Genomic DNA, 19,815 nt, shown 5'->3' on the forward strand with positions numbered 1-19,815 from the left:
TTGTAGTTTTGCAACATCTGGAGGTCCGCAGGTTGAAGACCACTGGTATAGGAAGTTGTACTCGCCTGTCCCCGCTGCTCCGGACCGTCACCGCTGCCCTGGATGTCTCCTTCCATCGCTGTCGCCGCGTCCCCAAGGTGTCCCCAATGCTCCAGCAAGGCCTCTGCTTCCCCGGCATCCTCGCTCTCCCTCGCCGCCATCACGTCACTACGCTCGCTGCTCCTATTGGATGACGGGTCGGCGTGCGCAGCGACGTGATGACGACGATGGAGAGCGCCGACGATGCAGGGGATCCCGAAGATGACTCACCGGAGCCCCGAGGACAGGTAAGAGACATCACCGGGGCACCGTAAACGGCTATCCGGCGGCAGCTGAAGCAGTCAGTGCTGCCGGATAGCCGTTTATGCGATGGCCCTGACATACAAAAGCATTGTATGTTGATGTTCCCTTAACATGCGATAGCCTCAGAAAGGCCATCGCATGTTGAAATTATCGAATTTCGGGGCCATCGTAGGTCGGGGGGTTACTCTGTGTGTGTGTGTGTGTGTGTGTGTATATATATATATATATATATATATATATATATATATATATATATATATATATATAATTACTGTTTGCATGATACATTTAATTTAATTGTCATATGTTTCCACCTATAAAAACTGCGATGTATATGTTCATACATATAAGAACAAATAGCAACTGTTCAGCAATGCCCATAGGAAAATGACATTTTCCAGTGTTTTTTGTCTGGCCTTTGGTTGAGGTGTTGGATGTTTTTCTTATTTAGAATGGAAGGGCGAAGGTACCTAGAATTATCCCGGGATGAAGATTTCCATGCTGACGCAGAGGATGTAGAGGTGGAGTTGGATTCGACCTTACCCAGCACAGAAGATGTGATCCTCAGGACGGAACAAGTGACCAAGAACATTCAGGAACTACTGAGAGCTGCACAAGAATTCAAGCATGACAGGTGGGGGATTATCTGTACATCTTTGATAGAAAACACCGAAAATATGTTTAAATGAGAATCACAGTAAGATGTATCATCTTATGTGTCATAAATAAGGCTGAAAGGATCACATAGATGGAGCTTATGTTCGCCACTACCAATCTCTAGAGCATTGTTTCCCAACCACCCTGGTTGGCTGTCCAGGCATGCTGGGAGTTGTAATTTTGCAACAGCTGGAGGCATCCTGGTTGGGAAACACTGCTCTAGAGTAGAGTGGCTGTGAGAGAAATCATAGAGTGGTGTTAACCCCTTAAGGACGCAGGGCGTAAATGTATGTCCTGGTGAGGTGGTACTTAACGCACCAGGACGTACATTTACGTCCTGTACATAACCGCGGGCATCGGAGCGATGCCCGTGTCATGCGCGGCTGATCCCGGCTGCTGATCATAGCCAGGGACCCGTGGGCAATGGCCGACGCCCGCGATCTCACGGGCATCCGCCATTAACCCCTCAGATGCCGGGATCAATACAGATCCCGGCATCTGCGGCAGTACGCGATTTCAATGAATGATCTGATCGCCCGCAGCGCTGCTGCGGGGATCCGATCATTCAGAATGCCGCACGGAGGTCCCCTCACCTTTCTCCTTCCGGCTCCCGGCGTCTTCTGCTCTGGTCTGTGATCGAGCAGACCAGAGCAGAAGATGACCGATAACACTGATCTGTTCTATGTCCTATACATAGAACAGATCAGTATTAGCAATCATGGTATTGCTATGAATAGTCCCCTATGGGGACTATTCAAGTGGAAAAAAAAAAATTAAAATTAAAAGTTAAAAAAAAGTGAAAAATCCCCTCCCCCAATAAAAAAAGTAAATCGTCAGTTTTTTCCTATTTTACCCCCAAAAAGCGTAAAAAATAAATAAATTTAATAGACATATTTGGTATCACCACGTGCGTAAATGTCCGAACTATTAAAATAAAATGTTAATGCTCCCGTACGGTGAACGGCGTGAATGTAAAAAAAAAAAAAAATTGCTACTTTTTTAATACATTTTATTTAAAAAAAATTATAAAAAATGTATTAAAAGTTTTTTATATGCAAATGTGGTATCAAAAAACAGTACAGATCATGGTGCAAAAAATGAGCCCTCATACCGCCGCTTATACGGAAAAATGAAAAAGTTTTAGGTCATCAAAATAAAGGGATTATAAACGTACTAATTTGGTAAAAAATGTTGTGATTTTTTTTTTAAGCACAACAATAATATAAAAGTATGTAATAATGGGTATCATTTTAATAGTATTGACCCTCAGAATAAAGAACACACGTAATTTTTACCATAAATTGTACGGCGTGAAAACGAAACCTTCCAAAATTAGCAAAATTGCGTTTTTCTTTTTAATTTCCCCACAAAAAGTGTTTTTTGGTTGCGCCATACATTTTATGATATAATGAGTTATGTCATTACAAAGGACAACTGGTCGCGCAAAAAACAAGCCCTCATACTAGTCTGTGGATGAAAATATAAAAGAGTTATGATTTTTAGAAGGCGAGGAGGAAAAAACGAAAACTTAAAAATTAAATTGTCTGAGTCCTTAAGGCCAAAATGGGCTGAGTCCTTAAGGGGTTAAATGGGTACTCCAGTGAAAAACTTTTTTTTTTTCTTTAAATCAACTGGTGCCAGAAAGTTAAACAGATTTGTAAATTAAATCGAAAAAAATGGGGTATGTGCAGCTCACAATATAAATTAATCGAGGCTAAATGGAAAGTATTTACACCAAAAAATACTAGTACAAAATAATATATAAGGAAAAAAAGGGGGGGTACCAAATGCCTCTAGACTAATACCATAAAATGGTACATGATGATGAAATTACAGAAAAAATAATAAATAGGACTGTGCTTCACTTTAAATGATGTACAAATTTAATATAAAAAATTGCAAATAAAATAAATAATACAAATCTAATACAAAAATGCCTCCTACCACAGGGCCCTTGTGGGGAGGTGAGATAATTAAATACAAAACATATATTAAAAATATTTTAGTAAAAATTATAGCATGTGAATTACGTTCTACCGCTATCTCAATATATTGTAAACCGACATAGTATACTTTTGTGCGGTATACTCCGTTCCAATGTGATTTAGAACAGTTCACAAAGTGATATAGTTACCAACTCCTCAAGGTGGTTTTGGCTGGACGTCCGAGAGATAAATATATGAGGACTGTATTCAGCGCTTGCGTGCGCTTACGGTGACGGGCCCGGATGCCACAGGCCAAAAAAGGTCACCGGTCACGGAATAATGGCAGGCTCGATGGCAGATGCAATGGAGGCTTTATCCAGCGCTGGCATGCGCTTGCGATGACAGGCCCGGTTGCCGCAGGCCAAGGAGAAGTCACCGATCGCGGAGTGGCTCCGGAGATGTAGATATACTCGGAGATATATGGATCTTGCTCCGGAAACAGGGAAAGGAAAGCCTCGTGGAAGATCTCTCGGCGTCTGGTGGAATGGCGAATGAATTACAGCCAGGTGTACAATCAGCAGGTGATGGAGTTGTATCGGAGATAGATGATGGCGGTTTGTAGATTGCGGTAGTCATGCAATAGATATTTCTTTCTCTAGACGCGTTTCAGGGTACTTTATATATGACCCTTTCCTCAGTAGAGATATCTTTAACAGTGAAGCTCAAAGTCCTTTTATACATGTTACCTGTCTAATTGTTACAGGTGTGTTTCTGTTTAAATCTTCCGCAAATAGCGGAGTGGAGTGGGAAAACATGGAGTTGTTTCATCTTAATAAAGCAGTGTTCACATTTAGAATCAGTATATATGCGTTCTTATTTAAATATAGTGTCATATATATTGTAAACATTGGAATGATACATATAACATGCAGTAAAGTATACAGATAAAGTGTATAGTACTGAGATAGAAAACAAAAAGATAATAAAATAAAAGTAAATAAAAACGAAAATAAAAATAAAAATAAAAATAAAAATAAAACTAAAATAAAAATAAGAATAAATAAAAATAAAAAATGAATAAAAAGTAATTATTAAATAAATAAAGAAGGATGAAAAATGAATGAAAATAAAAATAAGAAAAATAAGAAAAAATGGAAATAAAAAGATATAAAATAAATATAAAATAGGTGTATAAATAAAATAAAATGCTATAGATTTACATGGAAATAATTAGTGTACAGGAAGGTTGAAGGATGGCCAGACACGCAGAGCAAAAATAGAGTGGGTCCGACCCCTCCATGGGGGTCCCCTAGTTTGGAAAAGGGGGGGCCTCCATGGGGAGAGCGGGACACACTCTACAGAAATCCAAAAAGTTCAAAATTCGAGTTCAGGCCATTCGGCTCTAGGGAATTAAATTCATAAATCTTCTGACTTTCAGCCTTAGACATTTTAACGATGAAGCTACCTCCTCTCCAATCTTTCTTAATAATTTGTAAGCCTGTATAGAAAAAAGTGGTAATTTCTTTATTATGAAATTTTGCAAAATGGGCTGATAAAGGGTGTTTTAGGTTTCCATTTTTTATATTTGTTAGATGTTCAGCAATTCTAGTTTTTAATGGTCTTTTAGTTCTCCCAATGTATTGTTTCATACATCCACACTGTATCAAATATAGTACTCCACTTGTGTGGCACGAGATGTGTTCTTTAATGATCCATTTAAAGTCAGTAGTACATGATGAAATTTCTGTGGTTTTTTTAGGGCCCTTCACTTTCATACAGTTGGGGCATATTCCACATCTAAAAAAGCCTTTTGTGTTTAGCCACGTCTCAGACATATTATGAATTTTTATGGGTGGTTTTACACTTGGTGCAATCGTTATCCCCAAATTGGGGGCCTTTTTATATACAATAGGGGCTCGGTCTGGCAGCAATCCTCCTATATCTTTATCTTGTTTAACCATATGCCAGTGCTTATTGATAATCAATAAGCACTGGCATATGGTTAAACAAGATAAAGATATAGGAGGATTGCTGCCAGACCGAGCCCCTATTGTATATAAAAAGGCCCCCAATTTGGGGATAACGATTGCACCAAGTGTAAAACCACCCATAAAAATTCATAATATGTCTGAGACGTGGCTAAACACAAAAGGCTTTTTTAGATGTGGAATATGCCCCAACTGTATGAAAGTGAAGGGCCCTAAAAAAACCACAGAAATTTCATCATGTACTACTGACTTTAAATGGATCATTAAAGAACACATCTCGTGCCACACAAGTGGAGTACTATATTTGATACAGTGTGGATGTATGAAACAATACATTGGGAGAACTAAAAGACCATTAAAAACTAGAATTGCTGAACATCTAACAAATATAAAAAATGGAAACCTAAAACACCCTTTATCAGCCCATTTTGCAAAATTTCATAATAAAGAAATTACCACTTTTTTCTATACAGGCTTACAAATTATTAAGAAAGATTGGAGAGGAGGTAGCTTCATCGTTAAAATGTCTAAGGCTGAAAGTCAGAAGATTTATGAATTTAATTCCCTAGAGCCGAATGGCCTGAACTCGAATTTTGAACTTTTTGGATTTCTGTAGAGTGTGTCCCGCTCTCCCCATGGAGGCCCCCCCTTTTCCAAACTAGGGGACCCCCATGGAGGGGTCGGACCCACTCTATTTTTGCTCTGCGTGTCTGGCCATCCTTCAACCTTCCTGTACACTAATTATTTCCATGTAAATCTATAGCATTTTATTTTATTTATACACCTATTTTATATTTATTTTATATCTTTTTATTTCCATTTTTTCTTATTTTTCTTATTTTTATTTTCATTCATTTTTCATCCTTCTTTATTTATTTAATAATTACTTTTTATTCATTTTTTATTTTTATTTATTCTTATTTTTATTTTAGTTTTATTTTTATTTTTATTTTTATTTTTATTTTCGTTTTTATTTACTTTTATTTTATTATCTTTTTGTTTTCTATCTCAGTACTATACACTTTATCTGTATACTTTACTGCATGTTATATGTATCATTCCAATGTTTACAATATATATGACACTATATTTAAATAAGAACGCATATATACTGATTCTAAATGTGAACACTGCTTTATTAAGATGAAACAACTCCATGTTTTCCCACTCCACTCCGCTATTTGCGGAAGATTTAAACAGAAACACACCTGTAACAATTAGACAGGTAACATGTATAAAAGGACTTTGAGCTTCACTGTTAAAGATATCTCTACTGAGGAAAGGGTCATATATAAAGTACCCTGAAACGCGTCTAGAGAAAGAAATATCTATTGCATGACTACCGCAATCTACAAACCGCCATCATCTATCTCCGATACAACTCCATCACCTGCTGATTGTACACCTGGCTGTAATTCATTCGCCATTCCACCAGACGCCGAGAGATCTTCCACGAGGCTTTCCTTTCCCTGTTTCCGGAGCAAGATCCATATATCTCCGAGTATATCTACATCTCCGGAGCCACTCCGCGATCGGTGACTTCTCCTTGGCCTGCGGCAACCGGGCCTGTCATCGCAAGCGCATGCCAGCGCTGGATAAAGCCTCCATTGCATCTGCCATCGAGCCTGCCATTATTCCGTGACCGGTGACCTTTTTTGGCCTGTGGCATCCGGGCCCGTCACCGTAAGCGCACGCAAGCGCTGAATACAGTCCTCATATATTTATCTCTCGGACGTCCAGCCAAAACCACCTTGAGGAGTTGGTAACTATATCACTTTGTGAACTGTTCTAAATCACATTGGAACGGAGTATACCGCACAAAAGTATACTATGTCGGTTTACAATATATTGAGATAGCGGTAGAACGTAATTCACATGCTATAATTTTTACTAAAATATTTTTAATATATGTTTTGTATTTAATTATCTCACCTCCCCACAAGGGCCCTGTGGTAGGAGGCATTTTTGTATTAGATTTGTATTATTTATTTTATTTGCAATTTTTTATATTAAATTTGTACATCATTTAAAGTGAAGCACAGTCCTATTTATTATTTTTTCTGTAATTTCATCATCATGTACCATTTTATGGTATTAGTCTAGAGGCATTTGGTACCCCCCCTTTTTTTCCTTATATATTAGATTTGTAAATTACTTCTATTAAAAAATCTTAATCTTTCCAGTACTTTTTAGGGTCTGTATACTAAAGAGGAAATGGTTTTCTTTTTGGAACACAGAGCTCTCTGCTGACATCATGACCACAGTGCTCTCTGCTGACATCTCTGTCCATTTTAGGAACTGTCCAGAGCAGCATATGTTTGCTATGGGGATTTTCTCCTACTATGAACAGTTCTTAAAATGGACAGAGATGTCAGCAGAGAGCACTGTGGTCATGTCGGCAGAGAGCTCTGTGTTCCAAAAAGAAAACCATTTCCTCTGTAGTATTCAGCAGCTAATAAGTACTGGAAGGATTAAGATTTTTTAATAGAAGTAATTTACAAATCTGTTTAACTTTCTGGCACCAGTTGATAAAAAAAAGAAAAATTTCCACGGGAGTACCCCTTTAACCCCTTAAGGACGAAGCCCATTTGGGCCTTAAGGACGCAGACAATTTTATTTTTACGTTTTCATTTTTTCCTCCTCGCCTTCAAAAAATCATAACTCTTTTATATTTTCATCCACAGACTAGTATGAGGGGTTGTTTTTTGCGCGACCAGTTGTCCGCTGTAATGCCATCACTCACTTTACCATAAAATGTATGGCGCAACCCAAAAAATACTATTTGTGTGGGGAAATTAAAAAGAAAACCGGTATTTTGCTAATTTTGGAAGGTTTCGTTTTCACGCTGTACAATTTACGGTAAAAATGACATGTTTTCTTCTTTGGGTCAATACGATTAAAATGATACCCATGATTATATACTTTTCTATTACTGTTGCGCTTAAAAAAAAATAGCAAACTGTTTAACCAAATTAGTACGTTTTAAATCCTCCTATTTTGAAGACCTATACCTTTTTCATTTTTCCGTATAAGCGGCGGTATGAGGGCTCATTTTTTGCACCATGATCTGTACTTTTTATTGATACCATATTTGCTTTTAAAACTTTTTTTATAAAAAAAATTTGGAATAAAATGTTAAATAAAAGCAGCTATTTTGGACTTTTTTTTTTTTTTTATATTCACGCCATTCACCGTACGGTATCAACATTTTATTTTAATAGTTGGGATAGTTAATCACCTGGCGATACCATATATGTATATAAAATATTATTTTTTTACACTTTTTGGGGTGAAATAGGGACAATTTACAATTTATTGGGGGAGGGGTTTTTTTCACATTTTTTTACTTTTGTTTTTTACTTTTTTTACTTTTATTTTTACACTTTAATAGTCCCCATAGGGGACTATTCATAGCACTGAACAGTATTAGCAATCAAATGATTGCTATGTATAGGACACAGCACTGAACAGTATTATCGGTGATCTTCTGCTCTGGTCTGCTCGATCGCAGACCAGAGCAGAAGACCCCGGGAGATGGCCGGAGCCAGGGGAGAGGACCTCCAGCCACCATGCTGGACGATCGGATCGCCGCGGCTGCGCTGAGGGCGATCCGATCATCCATTCAAAGTACCGCGATGCTGCAGATGCCGTGATCTGTATTGATCACAGCATCTGAGGGGTTAATGGCGGACATTTGTGCGATCGTGGACGTCCGCCATTACGGACGGGTCCCTGGCTGCTATTGTAAATGTACGTCCTGGTGCGTTAAGTACCACCTTACCAGGACGTACATTTACGCCCTTCGTCGTTAAGGGGTTAAACAGGTTGGGCTCAGCTCCCCAAATCAACCATCGGGAGGTTTTGGGTGTCCCTATCACTATATCAGAACATCACTTTACAATAGGTTTTTTTCTCTTAATTCTGAGAAGTCGCTTTGCTTGATTCTGCGCAGTTCTATTTGGTCTTCACATTACGGTTTTTACTTTTCCAGCTTTGTACCCTGCTCTGAGAAAATCCACTCCGCGGTAACAGAGATGGCCTTGCTCTTTCCCAAGGTAACTGGATTTGTCACGTTATTGTATCATTCTTTGCCTTTTTTTCATATACCAATGTAATGGTAACATTTCGTTGTGGGGCAAAAACAAAAAGAAACATAGCCAGCACAACTACCTAATACATGGGTGCACGCTGCTGTGGCAAATACAGAGTATACAAAAAAAGGAGGTTGCAGCAGCACTCTTGGTCAAAAAATTTAGTCTTTTAGCACACTTTCTGATCAAAACATGTCCCCCATCCACCACACGGAGGTGGCCTCATTTCGGATGGGACCCTAACACTCATTTCGCTCACCTCTGCTGGGCATATGGCCTCTTGCTGGGTGACATGCTGGATCCACTATCAATTTAAAAACCTCCTGTGAAAAAGGGGAGGGATGCACGGCTAGAGAGGGTGCCACTCCCCATAAATTGCACAGCAAAAACCAAAAGAAACATAGCCAGCACCACTACCTAATACAAGGGTGCACGCTGCTCTGTATTTGTCACAGCAGCCTGCACCCTTGTATTAGGTAGTGGTGCTGGCTATGTTTCTTTTGGTTTTTGCTGTGCAATTTAGGGGGAGTGGCACCCTCTCTAGCCGTGCATCCCTCCCCTTTTTCACAGGAGGTTTTTAAATGGATAGTGGATCCAGCATGTCACCCAGCCAGAGGCCATATGCCCAGCAGAGGTGAGTGAAATGTGTTAGGGTCCCATCCGAAATGAGGCCACCTCCGCATGGTGGATGGGGAACACGTTTTAATCAAAAAGTGAGCTAAGAGCCTCCATTTTTTGACCAAGAGTGCTGCTGCAACCTTCTTTTTTGTAATTTCTTTGTGGGACATTAAACATTCTATAAAAAAAAAAAAAATCTCTATAGTCCAGAACTGATAATCCAAATTACTAACCAATAAAAGCCGTAGTTCAAAAGAATTCTGTATTTAAAAAAAATATCATATAAAGCGGTAAAATAGGTATAAAAATATTTGATGTATTTTCATGTGACAATACTGAAGAAATGACACTCAACTACAATGTAAAGTAGTGAGAGCACAACCTGTATAACAGTGTTTAATGTTGTGTGCCCTCTAAATAACTCAGCACACAGCCTTGGCAACAAAAGGGAGTCACACTCTCTAATACTGGTCATTGGATGTTCAATATGGCACCTGATGGCAAAGAACCCTCTGAGGATGTAAAAAAAATTGTTGCTGTACATAAAGGTGGCCCAGGCTACGAGCTGCAGTACAGTGGGCAAGACCGTGCAGCAGTTTCAAAGGACAGGTTCCACTCTGAACAGGCCTCGCCATGGTCAACCAAAGAAGTTGAGTGCACATGCTCCTATCCAAAGGTTATCTTTTGGAAATAGAGGAATGAGTGTGCTGACAGCATTGCTGCAAAGGTTGAAGGGGGTGTCGGTGTTCTGACCATACGCCACACACTGCATCAAATTGGTCTGCATGGCTGTTGACCCGAAAGGAAGCATCATGCGCATGAGTAATCGGTGGACTGCGGAAACGTTGCGTCAGATCCGGACAAGCTTCTGTCATGTTTAGACCTCGGCGGGAAAACTACAAATTTATTATAATCTTTATTACTTTGAACTTTATATAATCTTCGAGAAAACTAGAGAATGAAAAATGCAACGAATATTTTAAATCATGTCGTTTTTGCTTGTCTAAACCTATGGCTAAAACTTGTGCATTGTGATTAATGGTGTGTCCCCCCAGAGGCTGTGCACTCACTACTTTACATTGTAGCAGACAGTCATTTCTTCAGTGTAGTCACATGAAAAGACAGAATAAAATATTTATAAAAATGTGAGGTGGACTCACCTATGTGAGAAACTTTATGTATGTGTATATAGTATATATTTATATTTGTTTATATAATGTTTTTTTCTAAGATATTTTTAGTGTTAGAATTCTTGACTGCAGATCTTTGATATACACCCTCAACTTTTCTATGGCTATCCAGAAATGTGTGAATGGATTGCAAAAGCTGCAGCGCCCCACATTGGAGAACAGTGGTCTAGGAAACAGCCTGTGGCTCTTCAGCTGTTTCAAAACTTCAGCTCCCACCTACAACGTGGCTGTTCAGGCATGATGGTGACTGTTGTTTTGCAACCGCTGGAAAGCCACAGGTTGGGGGACACTGCTGTAGGGCAATAAAGTATTTGCAATTTCCTAACATTTCCCTTTTCTTCATTGATAGAAACCAGCGCTGGAGACTGTACGTTCCTCCTTGAAGCTGCTCAATGCCAGCGCTTATCGACTTCAAAGTGAATGTCGCAAAACAGTTCCACCAGAGCCAGGGGCGACTGTAGACTACCAGCTCCTCACGCAGCAAGTCATTCAGTGCGCCTATGACATTGCCAAAGCAGCCAAACAGCTGGTCACCATCACCACCCGGGAGAAGAAACAGTGACCTCTGTACTCCTCTAAGAACATTGTCCTTACTAAAGGCGTACAGAGCTACCAAGACCATGGGACATGGTGGGGGGAGGTGGGGGGAGAGCCTTGGACAAGTCCAATGCTTCTAAGCTCCATGCCCTGGAAATATTTATCATGCAGTCCCTTACAATGAGAAATGCCATATAAATGCCCTGCTGTACATTCATCATGGCTTAAAAATTACTCCTACTGTACACAGGCATATATATCCACATACGTGCAAAGAAGAAAAAAAAAGCTTGCGGTTGTAGGTCCCGTCCTGTGGTCGGCTCAGTATTCCTTGTGTTGTATATTAGGACGTAAGGTCTTGCCTGTGATCTCTGAACTCAGCCACAAGTCTCTCCTAGCTGCCTAATGTTTACATACAGAATGCGATAGGTGTAAGCACAATTATGTTCTGGACCATGGGCAGTAAAGAATGACTTACGCCCAAAGCAATTGTATTGCAAATCTGCAATTTATTGGTCATCGTGTGATCCACAAATTGCATGAATTCTACATTACTGTCAAGAATAATCCTTACTTCTGCCAGGTTTCTATTTTATTTAAAAAAAACAAAACTTTTTTTTGCTATAATCTGATTCAGAATGCAAACTAGAATTAATTAGGTGTGACACACAACAACTTTGTGCAGCATGGGTTTTCAACTAACGTTATACATGACCCTGAGACAGGGAAATGTTTCCGTATATCCAGCATTTGTATGCATGGTGTTCTGGTTTCAAAAGACCATTTCCGATCTTGTCCGCTTTGCTTGGTATAAGTCCATTGGTCATCGCTGACCTCGAGCAGGTTCCAGAATAACTAGCTGGGCTCTGAGCAGGTTCCTGAATAACCAGCTGGGCTCGGAGCAGGTTCCAGGATAACCAGCTGGGCTCGGAGCAGGTTCCAGGATAACCAGCTGGGCTCTGAGCTCGGAGCAGGTTCCTGGATAACGAGCTGGGCTCTGACCTCTGAGCAGGTTCCAGGATAACCAGCTGGGCTCTGACCTCGGAGCAGGTTCCAGGATAACCAGCTGGGCTCGGAGCAGGTTCCAGGATAACCAGCTGGGCTCTGAGCTCGGACCAGGTTCCAGGATAACCAGCTGGGCTCTGAGCTCGGAGCAGGTTCCAGGATAACCAGCTGGGCTCTGAGCAGGTTCCTGGATAACCAGCTGGGCTCTGACCTCGGAGCAGGTTCCAGGATAACCAGCTGGGCTCGGAGCAGGTTCCAGGATAACCAGCTGGGCTCGGAGCAGGTTCCAGGATAAACAGCTGGGCTCGGAGCAGGTTCCAGGATAACCATAGCAACCTCCGACTAGAAACTATACCAAAGTAGATGATAGCATCTTTGTTTCTTCTTCTAATTCCTTGCAGCTGAATGAGAACTGTCTGAGTGTAACATCTTTCTTATTGCATCCGGCAAGGAGAATGCGGAGTATGCAGCTTCCACGATAACTGCTGCTAACATTGGCGCACGCTTTGTTTTAATCTCTGTTGAGAAACTCTGGCACATCTTTTTGTGATGCAAGGCCTCGACAACGTTGGAAGCAAACTTTACGACAGTACTCCATCTTAATCCGCCTTCCTGGGAACAAGTGACCGATAGGAGCACGACGAGGGGGCTCGACTGCAAAGCTCAAATAAAGAAGCTGGAAATGCCTCTTGCAATGGGGCGTACATACCTTACAGTAGTAGCACTTTGTATATTTGCCAAGGTAAACCTGCCTCATTCTAGCAGACATTATATGTGCCAGGTTCGAGGAAAAAAAAAAAAAAAAGAAAAACTTTGACCAACCTTTCTGATCTTTCTGTTTTGCTGTGAATGGGTCACTCAGTGGGGCCGACACTAAACGTACACTGGAATCTGTATATATATACATGCATATATATATATAATATATTATAAACATCTCTTTTTAGTATTTAGGAAGGAGGGATTAATGCAGAAAACTGCTCATGTATTTTGTAGAAAACCACTTTAAGTTCATTTTCCACAAAGGCTTCGACAACCTATTGGTTTTGGCACCCTTTGCCAGTTCAGGGATGAAAGGTGGTGTCCGCTTTGGAAAAAGGGTCTGCCTTTATACCAGTGGTCTTCGTACACTGGACCTCCAGCTGTTGCAAAACTACATCTCCCAGTATGCCCGGACAGCCGTTGGCTGTCCGGGCATGCTGGGAGTTGTAGTTTTGCAACAGCTGAAGGTCCATAGTTTGAAGGCTCCTGCTGTATATAGAAGCAGCGCCACTTTAGGTGTTGCCGATGGAAGAGGGGGGTGCTGTTTTAGGAACAAAATGTGTGCCCTTTATTTATAAACTCAAATAACACATTTTATCCTATTTTCTCCATGACTTGCATTGAGTGCTGAGAAATACATTTTATAGGTTGCCTAAAACTGCTCCAAAAAAAAGAGAGTAGCACAATGCCACTTTCCGTAGCCAAGTAGGGAGTTACTTCTATGTGACTGTAAATGGGATAATTTATTCTATTTGTGCAGTAAGTGTCACAACCATCTCGTCTTCTTTGCACTGACTTATTTTTTTTATGGCCTGTGGTTGTTCTGGAGGGAATTGTACCTTCTCTTATTAAGACATTGGACACTGTAGTTGAGCCTTGGAGGTCGGTCAGGGCAGCTGGAGGGCCACAGTTTGCAGAACATTGTTGTATAGAACATAATGATGGCAAATCTGTGCCTCAATATAACCTCCGGGAGCGCAACTGCTGGTGCTCCAGCCTGTACCTAGCAATAGAATGACTGTGAGCATTGCTACAATTCAACATACACACAACCTCACAAGTGCTGTCTACAAACAACGCGCTTAAATTCTGACTGAAATGACTTGCCTGCCTCTTACGTTCCTCATGTGACTTTTTAGTTGCTAAAAAAATGCCATAAACTGCTTATACTGTTGTCTGTAAGAACTCGGTGGTGGGTGTTTATGTAAAAAAAAAAAATGCATAATGTACATTTGTATCAAATTAAACAACTAACACTCCTATGTCCTCTGTTGATTTAATTATTAAAGGAAATTATGTAGAACATACTTTGGAACTAGAGTCATTTTAAGGGGTACTCCAGTGTTCGGAACAAAATGTTCCAAATGCTGTGGCAGTGGAGTTCCCCTTTAAAAAGGATCTGTAGCCAACCTGAAAAAAATATTAAATGCTACTATCATTAAATCCTGATCACACACCTTTTTATGGTTTCATGATACACCCTTCTGATCCGGAGATGAGGGTATATATTTTCTGAGCTTTAACTTAATTTTAATAATGGCAGTGATGGTCAGGTGATGGGTGGGATTATATAGTCAGGGGATGTGAATGTTTAACAAAACGCCGCCCAGTGGGAGTTGTTGTAGATGTGCAAGTGATAGAGTAACATTCTGCCCCCTTATTCACACTAAAGCGTCTCCCTGTATTCCTATGAGATGCAGCTTCAGCCCGACTTCTTGTAAAAGGTTTCTCTCTGTCGGCTGAATCTCACAGAACATTGTGGAGAATCTGCACTCACAAGAGACAGGTGAGTTGTACAATTCTGAAGCTAAACATTGTAGGGACTTGCCTGCTATATTGTGGGATGAAGTCTGACAAATCCTTTTCAGACAGAAGCACGGTGTGGCAACCCCATTGCACGATTGTGGTGTAAATGGTTTGGCAGGTCCTCACTAATTGTAACCATTGTGGCAAGTGCAATACTGTAACATGTGTGTGTGTGATTGGGGGTGGTGGTGGTATCTTGGCTAAAGAAGATGCATAAAGAATAATGAAACCATGGGGGATACTCAGCTCAGATTGATTTTGACTATAGGGTGCCTGGCTTAGAAACACTGGTTTAAATCGTTAATTTCTAACAATTTATTTTCCCTTCCACCCCAACCCCGTGAACTGGTAGAACGGTGAAAATGTATTGAACTAAAATGTATATACACACACACAAGTATAAACTAATGAAAATGTAATTTCTCTCCCTGTAAGTAGAGAGATCGCCCCCAGTCCACCAAAAGATTGCATGTTCTGGCATCAACAAAAGCGATGGTGGCCTCCCAGGGTCTTGCAGTGCCCCTGAGCTGATGGTAGAACCGCCCATTGAACAGTAAGTAATTATGGGTTAGGATAAACTGGTTATGAGCTTGCAGATGTAGACCCCTGGAAGAAAGGTAACAGGATACTGTGCTCATATGAGCAGAATGGGGTATAGAGGACTAAAGAGCCTCTACATAAATGAAGGCCAGTATAGTATTGTCCTCTATGGATAGCGACTCAGATGTGTTAAAGGAAAACTGTCGGCCAGTTCACCCACACTAAACCCAAAATACTGGGCGATAGTGTGCTCCCCCGATAGTTTGTCCTCTCTGTAGCGGGTCCCCCGGCATCCATATTTCTTTTGGGTCCCGGAGGAAGGGGCACTCTGTCTGATTTTACGTAGCTCTCACGTCCTGATGATGTGAGAGCTGTGCATCTCCGGAGAGCGCTCTGCGCAGTGTAACTGCACATGCGCCGAGCCTTCGCTACTCCCGACTTCTGTAGCAAGGTCCCGGCGTATGCGCAGTTATACTGCGCAGAGCGCTCTCCGGGGAGACACAGCTCTCACGTCATCAGAGCGTGACAGCTGCGTAAAATCAGACAGAGTGCTGCGTTCCGGGGGCATGTGAAGAAAATGAATATGTAAACCACGGGGGCGGGCTTAGCCCCCTTCATCCAGGACCCAAAGAAATATGGATGCCGAGGGACCGCCTTCAAAGCACTACTACAGAGGACAAACAGAACTTTAACCGGGGGAAAACTCTGGCCAGGGTGCACACACTAAACTAAGTGACCTCTCATTGGACTCCAGTTCACCCACACTATCACCCAGGGTTTAGTGTGGGTGAACTGGCTGACAGTTTTCCTTTAAGATCATGGTATCGGAAGTATCCCTCAAATTTTTGTTTAGATAAATGCCCACACTTTGCCTAATACTCACCACTATCTGATGCCACTTCAGGGGAGTTAAGCCCTTATGCACTTTGGATAGTGTATAAAACATGGGAGTACTGGGCAGCAGAAAGTTAAAAGGGGTACTCCGGTGGAAAACTATTATTATTATTTTTTTATAATCAACTGGTGCCAGAATGTTTAACAGATTTGTAAATTACTTCTGTTTAAAAATCTTAATCCTTCCAGTACTTAGCTGCTGTATACTACAGAGAAAATTGTGCAGTTCTTTTCAGTTTGAACACAGTCCTCTCTGCTGACACCTGTCCATGTCAGGAACTGTCCAGAGCAGAAGCAAATCCCCATAGAAAACCTCTCCTCCTCTGCACAGTTCCTGACATGGACCAGTGTCAGCACAGAGCACTGTGGTCAGACAGAAAGGAAATTTAAAAAGAAAAGAACTTCCTCTGTAGTATACAGCAGCTGATAAGTACTGGAAGGATTAAGATTTTTAAATAGAAGTAATTTACAAATATAAAACAAAAATGTAGCCAGCACCTAGCCCAATACACGGATGCACGCTGCTGTGGCAAGTACAAGACATGTAAAAAAAAAAAAAGAAAAGAAAATGGCAGCAGCACACTTGGTCAACAAAATGGAGGCTCTAAGCGCACTTTTTGATCAAAACATTTTGTTTTTTGCTGTGTAATATGGGGGGGGGATGGGAGAGTGGCTCCCTCTGTAGCCGTGCATCCCCTCCCCTATTTCACAGGAGGTGGTTTTAGGTTGTTAGTGGATCCAGCATGTCGCCCAGCCTGAGGTGAGTGAATGTTAGGGTCCCATCCTATATGAGGCCACCTCCACGTGGTGGATGGGGGACAAGTTTTGATCAAAAAGTGCGCTAAGAGACTCCATTTTGTTGACCAAGTGTGCTGCTGCCATTTTCTTTTTTACATGTAATTTACAAATGTTTTACTTTCTGGCACCAGTTGATTTAAAAAAAAAAAAATTCCAGTGGAGTACCCCCTTTAAAATCAATTTTTTACATTAACGTAGCCATTTTTTCCCCCAAAAATTGTAACCCAATTTCTCTAGAGTATGGAAATACCTCATATGTGGATGTAAAGTGCTCTGCGGGTGCACAACATGGCTTAGGAGGGAAGGAGCGAGAGTTGGCTTTTGCACAGAGAATTTTGCTGAAATCATTTTTGGGGGCCTTGTCGCATTTAGGAAGCCCCCATGGTGCCAGAACAGCAAAAAAAAAAAAATCCCACATGGCACACTATTTAGGAAACCACCCTCAAGGACCGTAACAAGAGGTACAGTGAGCCTTAACACCCCACAGGTGATTGATAAATTTTCATTAAAGTTGTACATGAAAATGAAAAATTTGCTTTTTTTCACTAAAATGCTAATGTTGCCCCAAATTTTTCATTTTCACAAGAGGTAATACACTTTACAAATTTGTAGCCCCATTTCTTCTGAGTATGGAAAATACCCCATATGTGGATGTAAGTCAAGGGCTATGTGCATTTACAAAGCCCCCATGGTCCCCGAACAGTGGCACCCCCTCACATGTGACACCATTTTGGAAACTACACCCCTCTAGGAACATAAGGGGTGCAGTGATCATTTACACCCCAATGGTAACTCCAAGATGTTTTGAGCAGTGCGCTGAAAAATATATATTTTATTTTCACAGCCTACTGTTCCAAAAATCTTGGAATCACCTTTGGGGTCTAAATGCTCACTGTACCCATTCTTACATTCCTTTAGGGGTGTAGTTCCCAAAATGTGTCACTTATGGCTACATGCCATAAATCAGTGTTTCCCAACCAGGGTGCCTCCAGGTGTTTCAAAACTACAACTGCCAGCATGCCTGGACAGCCAAAGGCTGTCCAGGCATGCTGGCAGTTGTAGTTTTGAAACAGCTGGAGGCACCCTGGTTGGGAAACACTGCCATAAATGGTATTTTAATCTAGCCTTGGTTAAAACAAGTGTGTGCTGTTTACATGGCATACTGGTTTTATGTTCCTTATTTTGTCATTTGGCTTTTTTTGGTCACTTTTGGAAAGAGGGGAAAAAGCTTCGGAATGTATAGTAGCTGAATACAATAGTGAATTTTTTTTTAAATATTTTTTTAAGGAAACAAATGATCAAAAATTTCCCAGTATAACCAAGCTGCACTTTATAAGACATACGGAAAATTGTTAGAAGCTTAAGAGAATTTTTTTTTTCATGTTTATTCATATTTGGGATTATTGTCTATCTTGCAGGCACACTGTAAAAGATGCTATACCGAGTGCAGGGCCTAAAGGTGTGGTGCATGATTTTATTCTAATAGTGTACTGTTCCCTGGTTTAGAACCTCTCCATTGCACAGCAGACAACTGCACTGCAGTACCTGATGTATTCATTTCGTCTGATCCTCTGCATGTGGCATTGTTAGACACAATGCAGCATTCTGTAAACATTCTTTCCTAAATGTATCAATAAATATAAATACGTGTACGATATACAACAAAGAAATAGTGACGTAGGCAGGAGGGGCTGATGACATCACCTGGGAGGGTTGCATCCAGCCATGCCTCCTAAGAAATCAGAAGATGATGATGATGAGAGAACACCACACGGAAAATAAAAGGACTACACAACCATGAATCAAGCAAAAACAGGCTGAAGCTAGTACAATTTGTGATAACACTATAAGTCATATCATGCGGCGATCGTTCTATTTATGTACAATTTCTGGTGTAGGAATACTGTGCTGCATTTGCTGGACACAAACGGCACTCAATGAACTGCAAAGACTATTATGGGGTCCATTCGGATTCCGCCAGGGTGTCCAGCAATTTACCAGAGAAACAGGTGCTGTATGCAGTGTATTGTGTCTAGAATGTGTGCAGATACCTGTGACATCCAGAACCGTAGAGATCTACATGCTCCAACTACCACACAGCCTACAAGTATTATCAGAAGGGCACTGGGAGTGGGCACTGCCATGGTTCAAACATATTCATGGAAGCATTTATAGCCCAAGCGCATAACATTTTACTACAAAACTTTTTAACAAGTACCTGTCACCAAATAAACTTTTCTAAACTAACTCAGGCTATGTTTCCTAACTACTCAAATCACCCATCCCACCCTTAAAAAGCTCAGTATCTTACCTTTCTTCTTGCTCACATAGAGCAATCTCGTAGCAAGAGAAAGTGGGCATTTCCCAGCAAGCATGACATTACTGAAGCCTGCTGGGGGGACCACTTCCGCCCTCACATGGTTGCGTTGCTGTGATGAATAGAAGACCTCAGGCGCTTTGCATCTTACAGCAAGGCTCTCATTTAAATTGTGGCAGGGAACAGAACAGAGCCACCTAGTGGCCGTTTTTCTATTACATTTTAAACATATTCATGTTGATAATTTTAAAAGCAAGCAAATGGGAACGTGTCTGCTAATTACACAAGGAACACTATATTAAAAGTTTTATTTGGTGACAGGTACTCTTTAATTGACAGGGAGGC

The 19,815-nt window shown here is 41.0% G+C and overlaps 1 protein-coding gene across 3 annotated transcripts in view; it reads left to right on the top strand.

The window, feature by feature from the left end:
• GIT1 (GIT ArfGAP 1) overlaps positions 1–14,395 on the top strand; it is a 155,161-nt gene extending 140,766 nt beyond the window's left edge. For all 3 annotated transcript variants that reach the window (XM_056559014.1, XM_056559016.1, XM_056559015.1), the window contains 3 exons: positions 794–976; positions 8,904–8,967; positions 11,161–14,395. In XM_056559014.1, the coding sequence (XP_056414989.1) occupies positions 794–976; positions 8,904–8,967; positions 11,161–11,373 (460 nt within the window). In that variant the 3' untranslated portion in view covers positions 11,374–14,395. The remainder of the gene's footprint in view (positions 1–793; positions 977–8,903; positions 8,968–11,160) is intronic.
• Positions 14,396–19,815: the final 5,420 nt, after the last annotated feature.

Source organism: Hyla sarda, chromosome 2, assembly GCF_029499605.1.
Source record: "Hyla sarda isolate aHylSar1 chromosome 2, aHylSar1.hap1, whole genome shotgun sequence".
NCBI lineage: Eukaryota > Metazoa > Chordata > Amphibia > Anura > Hylidae > Hyla > Hyla sarda.